The sequence below is a fragment of the Lactuca sativa genome, chromosome 4 (genome assembly GCF_002870075.4).
Source record: "Lactuca sativa cultivar Salinas chromosome 4, Lsat_Salinas_v11, whole genome shotgun sequence".
Lineage (NCBI taxonomy): Eukaryota > Viridiplantae > Streptophyta > Magnoliopsida > Asterales > Asteraceae > Lactuca > Lactuca sativa.
Window position 1 is genome coordinate 323,628,098 of NC_056626.2, and position 11,246 is coordinate 323,639,343.

Genomic DNA, 11,246 nt, shown 5'->3' on the forward strand with positions numbered 1-11,246 from the left:
AGGACTTGAATATTGGTCATGAAGGCGAACCCGTCGAGTCGGATGAAGATGGACTCGACGAGCTAGGGCTTCTCAAGTTACAAATGGTATCAGAGCTAGGGCACGGGTCGATGTGTTTGACAGGGACGTCGAACCTTATAATGGGGGGTGAAAGTGGGTTAGATCTGATCCCACATCGGCTGGGAAGGAGAACTAAGCATTCCTTATAAGGGGTGTGGATACCTTCCCTATCACAACGCGTTTTAAAGCCGTGAGGGCAGCAGATCCCATAAGAACTCTGCAGTTAAGCGTGCTCGGGCGGGAGTAGTACCAGGATGGGTGACCCCCTGGGAAGTCCTCGTGCCGAGTGGCCCAAAGCGGACAATATTGTGATACGTGCCAGAGGGGGATGTTACAAATTGTGGGTTAGATCTGATCCCACGTCGGCTGGGAAGGAGAACTAAGCATTCCTTATAAAGGGTGTGGATACCTCCCTATCACAACGCGTTTTAAAGCCGTGAGGGCAGCAGATCCCATTAGAACTCTGCAGTTAAGCGTGCTCGGGCGAGAGTAGTACCGGGATGGGTGACCCCCTGGGAAGTCCTCGTGCCGAGTGGCCCAAAGCGGACAATATTGTGATACGTGTCAGAGGGGGATGTTACAAATGGTATCAGAGCTAGGGCACGGGTCGATGTGTTCGACGGGACGTCGAACCCTATAATGGGGGGTGAAGGTGGGTTAGACCTGATCCCACATCGGCTTGGAAGGAGAACGAAACATTCCTTATAAGGGGTGTGGATACCTTCCTTGTCACAACGCGTTTTAAAGCCGTGAGGGCAGCAGATCCCATAAGAACTCTGCGGTTAAGCGTGCTCGGGCGGGAGTAGTACCAGGATGGGTGACCCCCTGGGAAGTCCTCGTGCCGAGTGGCCCAAAGCGGACAATATTGTGATACGTGCCAGAGAGGGGTGTTACAAATGGTATCAGAGCTAGGGCACGGGTCGATGTGTTCGACGGGGACGTCGAACCCTATAATGGGGGGTGAAAGTGGGTTAGATCTGATCCCACGTCGGCTGGGAAGGAGAACTAAGCATTCCTTATAAAGGGTGTGGATACCTCCCTATCACAACGCGTTTTAAAGCCGTGAGGGCAGCAGATCCCATTAGAACTCTGCAGTTAAGCGTGCTCGGGCGAGAGTAGTACCGGGATGGGTGACCCCCTGGGAAGTCCTCGTGCCGAGTGGCCCAAAGCGGACAATATTGTGATACGTGTCAGAGGGGGATGTTACAAAACTGCCCAGAACAAAAAGTGGTCACGACATGATATGGGTAGTCGTTGATCGATTCACTAAGAGTGTGCATTTCGTAGTAGCCAATGAGAAATGGTCTATGGAAAAGCTTGCGAATTCTTACGTGAAGGAAATTGTGAGGCTTCACAGTGTTCCGCTAACGATTGTGTCGGATCGTGATAGTCGTTTCACTTCACGATTTTGGAAAAGTCTACAAGAGGAGATGGGTACCAAGTTGTGTTTGAGTACAGCTTACCATCCACAGACTGATGGTCAGAGCGAACGAACGATACAAACGCTTGAAGATATGCTTAGAGCATGTACCCTAGAATTCCAAGGTAATTGGGATGAACATTTACCACTGGTAGAATTTTTCTACAACAATAGTTTCCACTCGAGCATTAAGATGACACCTTATCAAGCTTTGTACGGACATAAGTGTCGTACGCCGTCTTGTTGGCTTGAGGCTGGGGAAAAAGCAGTTTATGGGACCGGAGATAGACCATCAGACTGCGGAAAAATTGAAAATAATTAGGGAGAGAATGTTAGCAGCTCGGGATCGTCAAAAGAGCTACACTGACAAAAAGCGAAGACCGATAACTTTTGAAGTTGGAGATTCGGTCTTACTTAAAGTCTCGTCGTGGAAGGGACTTATAAGGTTTGGTAAAAGGGGAATTTTAAGTCCAAGGTTTATTGGACCATTTAAAGTTCTTCAGAGGATTGGGAACCAAGCTTACAATCTCGAACTACCAGAAGAACTGAATGGAATTCATAACACTTTTCATGTGTGTTATTTGAGGAAGTTCACGGGAGAAGTTCCCGACATGATTCCACTTTCGGAGTTAAGAATCGATGAGAACAAAAGGTTGATTGAAGAACCAGAGGCAATCGTTGACCGAAAGACTAAGAAGTTGCGACGTAAGATGGTTGAGTTAGTGCTTGTCCGATGGAAACACACGAATGGGCCGAATCTCACCTGGGAAACGGAGAGTGACATGATGAATCGCTACCTGCAGTTGTTTGTTGATGTGTGATTCTGAGGACGGAATCATTCTAAGGTGGGGAGAATTGTAACGCCTGTGTTTTTAGGCTTGTTATTTTTAGCAATGTAATAGTCTAGGTTAACCTTTGTAACCCAATTTGAAATAATAAAAATATATTATTTGTGAATTATGTGAATTATGTGTTTATTTTCTTAATTATTATAATTTAATGAATTAAGAATAAAATGAGCGTCAAAATTTAAGTGTAAAATAAACCCGATATCTTTGCATAAAGTTGTAGTGGCCAAAACGAGGTTTCCGAATATATATATAGAACGCACAAATCTGACTTCGTATGAGGAAGTTATGATTTTCTGAAGTTTCGACTTGGCAGTATGCAGCCCGAATACTCGATTTGAGATCAAACGGTTTTTAGCCTAAACAATCTAAATGAGAATCGAAGATCTCATTGTTAGTAGCGAAACGATAAAAAGTTAGGCAAAAACGGACGTCAGACGAAGAAGTTATGAATTTATAACGAAGTTTTCCTGTCCCGGCCTACTAAAAATAAATAATAAAAATAAAGTCAAAATTAGTCGATGGAGTTTAAATGAAAGTTGTAGAGTATGGTCTCACCTACGCGTGGATATAAAGAACGTCGAAAACGGAGCTCGTATGTGAAAGTTACGCAATTTAGAAGTTTGACGAGTCAAATTACGCCGAGCGTAATTTGAGTACGCCCAGCGTACTCAGAAGGGTGCAAGTTGCCTGACCAATACTTGAGTGCCACCAATTGACGCATGCAGTGACGTCAAAGTACGCCCAGCGTAACCAAATTACGCCCAACGTAATCCCAGACCCAACAGCCTATAAATAGAAACCGAGATCAGCCATTTTCTCTTGTTCCAACTCTTTCTTCTCTCTAGTTTTTGCCTTGATTTGCATGCCAATCATATCCCGAAGCCCCGGTATTATTCCCGAGCCCCGAAGCAAGATCCGAAGCCCCGAGGATCCCGAGAAGTGAGATTTCCGAGCCGAAGCCCTGCCGCAAGAAGCCCGGTTTTTGTGAAGATCTTCCAGATCTACCGAAGAATAATATTTCTCCAAGCCGTAGTGTTGCCCGATCATCTTCTGATCAAGTGATTATGTAGTCATTTTCTTCTAAAACATTATTATGAAGTATTTTATACGAAATACGTGTTACGTGTATATTTTGTTGATTATATGTGTGAATGTATATTCACTTTCTTCTATCTCATAGATCTGATTTATTCTCTATGAAATACATGTTATGTGTGTGTGCCTCATGTGTTATGTGGAAAAATGTATTGATTGAGCATGCTATACAGGTTTTAAACTATATATAAAAATGTATATTTTTATCTACTAATATGTTGGGTAGAACATGGGTAGATAGTTGGTGTGTAATAAACAGATGAGAGGCCTCGATGTTGTTGTCGTTGATCTAGTCATTCAGCAGAGTATGGATGACGACCACAGACTCTTTCTAGACGGTCCTGTGGAACACTAGTAGGCTCATAACCTGTAGGTGTTGTGAACGATGTGTTCACCGGTGTACTCTATCCCCCTCATGGTTGCCTTTAGGATATTTATTGCTAAGGAAGCCCCTTTGCAGTAATGTCCATCCCGATGAAAATCCTAGATTAGGTCCCTTATAATAGATTGATGTTGTTTTAGGGACATAAAGTGAGGATAACGGGAATGGGTAATCGGGTTATTGTTGATTGTTGAATTAAATATAATTATTTATTGTGGGTTGAAATCCCTACATGCTCACCAGGCTCCCAAGCCTGACCCACTCAGTTTATTTGTATTACAGGAAGTGGCGCAAGGGCATAAGATGGATGAATCATCAAGTTGTTTTGTTTACAAGTCTGTATATGTATATATTTGTTGAATGACTTGTAATGTTATCGTTTATGCTTTATGGTCTGTGTTGGAACATAACATCCCGATTTTTTATTATGAAATGAAATTATATTTCTTTATGAAATGTTTTGATAAAAGATCTATTTTATCATGTTTTGTTTTGGGGAACAAATTCCGCATCTCTTTTAAAATCGAAAGGATTTACTCTGAAATTATTTTAAAAAGCATAAATGAAACCGGTTTTTTCTGGCCGAGATTTTGGGGATGTCACAACTCACTTGATAAAAGCGAATGCCTCGAGATATGGGCAGAACCTCGCCTTAGCACTTTCGATGATCTAAATGTATAATACTAAGTCGTACTCTTATATTCTTGGCGACTAATAATAGTCTAGATTCCTCACTAATTCCAATGTCTACATCAATATTTATCAAGTAAGGAACAACCAGGTAGGATAATATCGGAGGTAGGGTCTGTTTGGTATACAAAGTATACTGTTTGGAAATCCTAGTTTAAACACCTCACTAAATCCACTCTAGACATCATCCCCGTAAGTAGATCAATCAATATAATGACTTGGAATCACTGTTAAATCTTAACTATGGGCTCATAATAACGACTATGACTATAATTAAAAGTTACACTTGAATAAAGTAAGTGTAGCTTAACTTAAGAGCTTTCTGGTGAAAACCATGGATTATGCGGGCATAACTCTAACCCAAGAGCTTTTATTCGCCGACTATCTGAAAATGCAAGGCTTCACTAAAGGGGTCTGGAACTCGAGAGTATTGAGACTAAGGGGTGGAAAGATCTCAAGAAGATTCGGGTGGAGTTGGGATGAGAAAATGGCTGGAACTCGAAGGTTTATATAGGCTAAAATATGTTGCACGCCGCGCACCATGCATCTGGTTAGCCAAGGTAATATGTCGATCGATGGGTGGTGCCACATGTCGAGCATCTGGAGGAGTGTTAGTGCACGTCGCGCCCACGGTCTGGGCGCGCGACTATTTCCGATTTTTTAGAAAATTTATATATTTTTTATACGAGCTCCGTTTTTGATGAGTTTTATATACATGCGTAGCTATCGATGAGATCTACAACTTTCATTTAGACTCTGTCAGCTAATTTTGACTTTATTTTTAAAGTTATATTTTTAAAAGGTTTAGAATGTTAAAGTTTGTTAAAAAATTATAACTCTCTCATATGATATTCGTTCTCGACTGTCTTTATATTGACATATATGTATTAACCAGATCTTCAACTCTCATTTATATTGCTTATCCTAACAATCGACCGATTTCAATTTCAGTTTCTGAGTCGTATACTGCTACACTGAAATATTTTAAAAATCATAACTTTTTTCACGATGTTAGATTTGAATGTTCTTTATATGTACGGAATTCTTGTTACATACACTATAACTTTGATTAAGATTATTTATCCTAAATAATCTTTGATCGAATAGTCATTTTAACGTTTATTTTATCTTAATTGATTAGCATCAATCTGCGGGTGTTACATAGACCCAAATCAAACATGCCCTTACTTTAAATCTCAGATTATCTTTTTATTATAGTTTGATTCAAGGTTGTCAATATAGAGATTTTACATGTGATCGTTTTCGGGTTTGCAAGATTGGGATCAGGATCCTAAGATCCTACAAAAAAAACATAATTTTAACTTGTAAATTTAAAACATGAAAAAACATCTCAAACATTCAATTTTCCGTTCAAAATCTATAAAAGCTTCAAAATATTAGTCACAACTCACAACACAAAATGATAAACAGTAAATTGGTAAATGATAAAATATATAAAATGAAAAATTCGTTTATTTTTCATTTAAAAAAATCAAGGGAAGATAGGATCAGATTGGATCCTGATCTTACGATTTTACCTGCGATCTCACCCCAAATACGATTCGACTTGTTTTTCATACCTAGGATCGTACGATCCTATGATAAGTTTACGATTTTGATAACCTTGAGTTTGGTTTACCCTCTTTTGTTTTCATTTTCATGCATTATTTTTATATAATTTTTAATTTTAACATTTTATTTGAGCTCTAATTTTTTGGAAGTTTTATCTAGAATATTAAATTAAAAAACAAAAAATAAAATGAAAATGAAAATCTTTAGGAAACCGGTTCTGTTGAACTGGTCCTCATGCTATCTCAGGGGCGACTGCCAAATCAAATCTCTCAAACACGAAACCCATTGCTTCAAGAAAAACCACACTCTCACTCTTCCACTGCTACCACGATTCAAAGCTCAAATATTCTTCTAATCAACTAATTACTCTCAGATTTCCCATCAAACCAATCATCCCTTCATATTCAAACGCATTTCGATATCACTTTTCGATCTTGTTGGAGGTAGGTTTGGATTTCAAATTTTCAACCTCTGTAGCAATCTATGTGTAGCCAGATGAGATGCGAACCCTAGATCAATGCGGAGACTTGGATCAGCTACAGTAGCGATAAATTCCTAAACTGTAGCTATGGCGAAGCAGTCAACGGGATTCTCAACACTGTGTTTCCAGAAGAAGCGATGGCTGTTACTACTGTTAGCCATGCTGTCTATCTCCACCGCCGTTGCGTTTATTATTAGGGCCGCTTATGATTCGTCATGTGATCGCCAACATTTCGATGCCCCCGTTAATGATAATCGGTTCCAATCGACGGAGAAGACGAAGGAGAGGGCACCGCCTCAGATCGGAGTTGCAAGCCCCCTCAGTTTCATGAAGTCCAAACTCGTTCTTCTCGTTTCTCATGAACTATCACTTTCTGGTAATTCACGTTCTACACTTCCTTCTTCAGTTATTAATTTCTGTGGTTGCCCAATACCTCGTTTGGTTTCGATTTTGCAGGTGGTCCATTGCTTCTGATGGAGCTAGCATTTTTATTACGTGGTGTTGGTGCTGAAGTTTGTTGGATTACAAACCAAAAACCAACTGGAACAGATGAAGTAATATACAATTTGGAGAACAAGATGCTGGATCGCGGTGTACAGGTACATTACATCTTCTTCCATTGCCACATTTTATGAACATATGTATTAAGCCTATCAATTATATTTCAGGTCTTCTCTTCTAAGGGTCAAGAAGCCATAGATACAGCCCTAAAAGCTGATTTGGTAGTCTTAAACACAGCTGTTGCTGGAAAATGGCTGGATGCTGTTCTAAACAAAGATGTTCCTCGAGTCCTCCCAAAGGTGTTATGGTGGATTCATGAAATGCGAGGCCATTACTTCAAATTGGATTACGTTAAACACTTGCCTTTTGTTGCTGGCTCTATGATTGATTCTCATGTAACTGCTGAATATTGGGAGAACAGGACTCAAGAACGCTTAAAGTATGTTTAACTTCTTTTCTCTCTTAAACAACTCCAAACTCCATCAATTTCTACTCTCTACTCTTTTAATCTCTTCTCCAATCATATTGAGTATCAAAGTAACACTTCAATTTTCAGAATTAAGATGCCAAAGACGTATGTAGTTCACCTTGGTAACAGCAAAGAACTTATGGATGTTGCTGAAGATAGTGTAGCCAAAAGGGTTCTTAGAGAGCATGTTAGAGAGTCTCTTGGAGTCAGGAATGATGACATATTGTTTGCAGCCATCAATAGTAACACATTCTAATATTCTATACCTTTTCTGTTTTTTTTTTCTGATAAAAGATTAAACTTTTGTGATGTATAATAATGATGTGACAATGTGCAGGTGTTTCAAGGGGAAAAGGGCAAGATTTATTTTTACGTTCGTTTTATGAGAGCTTACAATTGATTAAAGAAAAGAAGCTACAAGTTCCATCAATACATGCAGTGATTGTAGGGAGTGATATGAGTGTACAAACGAAATTTGAAACAGAAATTAGGGATTTTGTAGCACAGAAGAAGATTCAACATCGAGTTCATTTCGTGAATAAAACCCTAACTGTAGCCCCGTATTTAGCAGCAATTGATGTTCTTGTCCAAAACTCTCAGGTACTGTATTTGAGACTGAGTGTGCAAAAGACATAAATGCCCTCATCAATCTCATCTTTAAAATAGCTTTAGAAAGCTTTTCAGTCTTGTCCCATGAAATCCTGTTATGTGTAAACATTGAAACAGCCTTTTGTTTATGTTCTGAACTCTGAACTCTGACAATCTTTTCTTTCCGTTTTTGCCCCTGTAGGGCCGAGGAGAGTGCTTTGGAAGGATAACAATTGAAGCTATGGCATTCCAACTTCCTGTATTGGTAAATATTGATATTCCTATTTTGACAATAAATCCAAGAAATAACAATGTACTTTGGATTATAGAATCTTACTTTCATTTATTTCTAATAAAGATATCAGTTAGATTATTATATAACTTTTAAGCTATATTAAATAAAAGTTTGTACTTTCAATCTTTTTTACTACACAACATTATATCACAGAAAATCTAACTAGTTAATAACAAAAGTTAGATACTATAATAAAGGGTTAATCCTCGTAAAAGACCTTATATTTTGTGTTTTTTTCTGGATTAAACCTCAAATTTGTTTTTTTCCTGAAAAAAAAAATCTTGTATTTTTTCATTTTCTCCGAGAAAACCCTCAACTTTGTCTTTTTTCCGAAAAATACCCTCAACCTTCTAACTGTTTCCGAAAAAACCCTCGACCTTTTTACTATTTTTCATAAAAAGCCTCGAGTTTTTTTCCGAAAAAAATTGGGTTAATCTCAAAAAAGACCTTGTATTTTGTGTTTTTTTTTTCCGGATTAAACCTCAAATCTATTTTTTTTTCCTGAAATAGACCTTGTGTTTTCTTCATTTTTTCCAATATGGTCCTTTTAGTTATTTTTTTCCAAAAAAAAATTGTAAATGTGATGGTTTTTTTGAGAAAAACTAAAAAAGTTGAGGGTTTATTTGGAAGCAGTTAAAAGGTTAAGGGTTTTTTTTTTTCATAAAAAAAGACAAAGTTGAGGGTTTTTTTTGGGAAAAAAAAATGAAAAAATAAAAGGTCTTTTTCAGGGAAAAAATTAAAGTTGAGGTGAAGTAAAAAGTAAAAAGACCTTGTATTCTTTCATTTTTTCCAAGAAAACCCTCAACTTTCTCTTTTCTCCGAAAAAACCCTCAACCTTCTAACCATTTCTAAAACAACCCTCAACTTTTATACTTTTCCAAAAAAACCCCTCACATTTCACACATCTTTTCCCAAAAAAACAACTAAAACCACCAAATCGAAAAAAACAAAAAAACACCTCTTTTCAAGAAAAAAAAAAAAATAAATAAACTCGAGGTTTAATCCAAAAAAAAACACAAAACATAAGGTCTTTTATAAGATCAACCCTATAACAAACAATCAACAAAAGTACATTTTACTATTTCTACACTTTTCAAACATATAAAAATTTTCAGGGGACAGCAGCAGGAGGCACCACAGAAATAGTAGTCAACGGGTCAACAGGGTTTCTACACGTGGCAGGAAAAGAAGGGGTGAGTCCACTTGCAACAAATATAGTAAAACTTGCTACACATGTTGAGAAGAGGCTTACAATGGGGAAGAGAGGTTATGAGAGGGTCAAACAAATGTTTTTAGAACGACATATGGCCGATAGAATTGCGGGTGTTTTAAAACAAGTGTTACGAAAGGGAAAAGGGGAAGGGGAATGAATAGATTGTTGAAATTTGAAATAGGATTTTGTAAAATCGGGTATAGTCAATTGTTGTGTTGTTCATGAGTTTTTATAATGTTAGTTTGTAATGTGAAAGTTTGAGTTTCTATGCTTTATGGGTATGTTTGGCAAAAATAGCTGGTAGCTTGAGGTTTAAATTTGTGTAGAAGTGTTGAGTAAAAGTAGTTGTAAGCTTTTAATTTGTTTCATTTTGTAATGCAATGCTAACCCTAATGGTTTTCTATAATATCAGACGTTATAACATTTTGCCAAAATTAACGAAAAAGTCATTTTCTTTTTGATGAATAGAAAAGTTCTGATTATTTAACATTCAAGAAATGATAGATTATGTGATTTTTCCAAAATAATGAGATTTTTCTGTTAAAACAAGATTTATGATTTTATTAATTTTTTTTTTCCAAAATAATAAGATTTATCTGTATAAAACCCAAAGATGCATCATGGTTCGATGCTAATTGTGTTCCCCTAGGAAGATACATTAATGGCGTAGTAATCTATATTGATGTCGATGAGTGATGGCTTTTCAATGCATGATCTTCAAACTATGATGAAAGAATTAAGTTACGACTAAAAATACTTTATTTCTTGATTTCAAAAGCAATTTGGACTTTAGCCTTTTAGCCCTAGATAATGAAGAATATGTCATTGCTTTGTCTAAGTTTGTAGCTAAATAAAAGGAAATCAAATTTTAGATAGATCATTGGCTAAACATCTTTGTCTAAGTATGTTATTGAAGAATTAGAGGTTCATGAAGCATGTGACAATTCCAAAGCTATTGTTCTTTATGGCCATTTTAGTGGTGAAGATATTGTTTACTTATTTATTGGAGTTGGTTTTCTAGTTCTATGAAGAGAAGGAAGGTGTAATCAAGGGAAGTTGAAAAGTGTGAAAATTACTTTTGTTTGACACCCACCCATTATTACCTGTTTAAAAAATTGTACTTTGGTAATGTCTTTTTGTAAGTAAATTAAAGTTAAACATTTGTTTAGGTTTTATTATGTCTTTTGGTTATGTAACTTCAATGATGTTTTGGTTGTTGAAATTCCATTTACAACGGTTATTGTTATCATGGTTCAATAGTATTCCCATTTGTTATCCTCTTACGTCATGGTTATGCTATGCTTAGTTCATGTTTTGCCAATTGGGAATTAATGAGTATTTTGGCTTCTGAATTTGCAAAAAAGTGACATGTGTATGAATTTATGCTTAACTCACCATGCATGGAAAACGGACAATTGATGTGTTGAATTAACGGTGATATATGATGTTGCATTTGACGTGTATAGTTTATTTATGAATTTACAACAGATTTCATGCTTAGTTCATAGTATTTTGGTCCATGTTTTAGTGTGAGTATTTTATTTATTTATTTGTTATTGTACTTCTTTAAGGTTGACCTTTTTTATACATGTAACATATATGAGTGTATCCTTGTTTCCCGTTTTATTG

General features: G+C 37.1%; 1 protein-coding gene and 2 pseudogenes across 1 annotated transcript; all 3 read left to right on the plus strand.

Annotated features, from left to right (window-relative positions):
• The first annotated feature begins 479 nt into the window (after positions 1 to 479).
• Positions 480 to 597, plus strand: LOC128134032 (5S ribosomal RNA; annotated as a pseudogene).
• Positions 598 to 1,105: 508 nt separating this feature from the next.
• On the plus strand, positions 1,106 to 1,223 carry LOC111912404 (5S ribosomal RNA; annotated as a pseudogene).
• A 5,072-nt stretch (positions 1,224 to 6,295) lies between these two features.
• On the plus strand, positions 6,296 to 9,985 carry LOC111912401 (uncharacterized). Its single transcript, XM_023908136.3, has 7 exons — positions 6,296 to 6,927; positions 7,008 to 7,150; positions 7,220 to 7,491; positions 7,609 to 7,763; positions 7,859 to 8,121; positions 8,312 to 8,374; positions 9,520 to 9,985. Exons 1-7 carry the CDS (start codon positions 6,639 to 6,641, stop codon positions 9,772 to 9,774), a joined length of 1,440 nt encoding a protein of 479 aa, XP_023763904.1. The 5' UTR covers positions 6,296 to 6,638; the 3' UTR covers positions 9,775 to 9,985.
• The last annotated feature ends 1,261 nt before the right edge of the window (positions 9,986 to 11,246 follow it).

Coding starts and splice junctions, on each gene's coding strand:
- LOC111912401 (XM_023908136.3), top strand. CDS start 6,639: ATGGCGAAGCAGTCAACGGGATTCTCAACACTGTGTTTCCAGAAGAAG. Junction 8,122..8,311: donor TTCTTGTCCAAAACTCTCAG/GTACTGTATTTG, acceptor TTGCCCCTGTAG/GGCCGAGGAGAGTGCTTTGG. Junction 8,375..9,519: donor CATTCCAACTTCCTGTATTG/GTAAATATTGAT, acceptor AAAAATTTTCAG/GGGACAGCAGCAGGAGGCAC.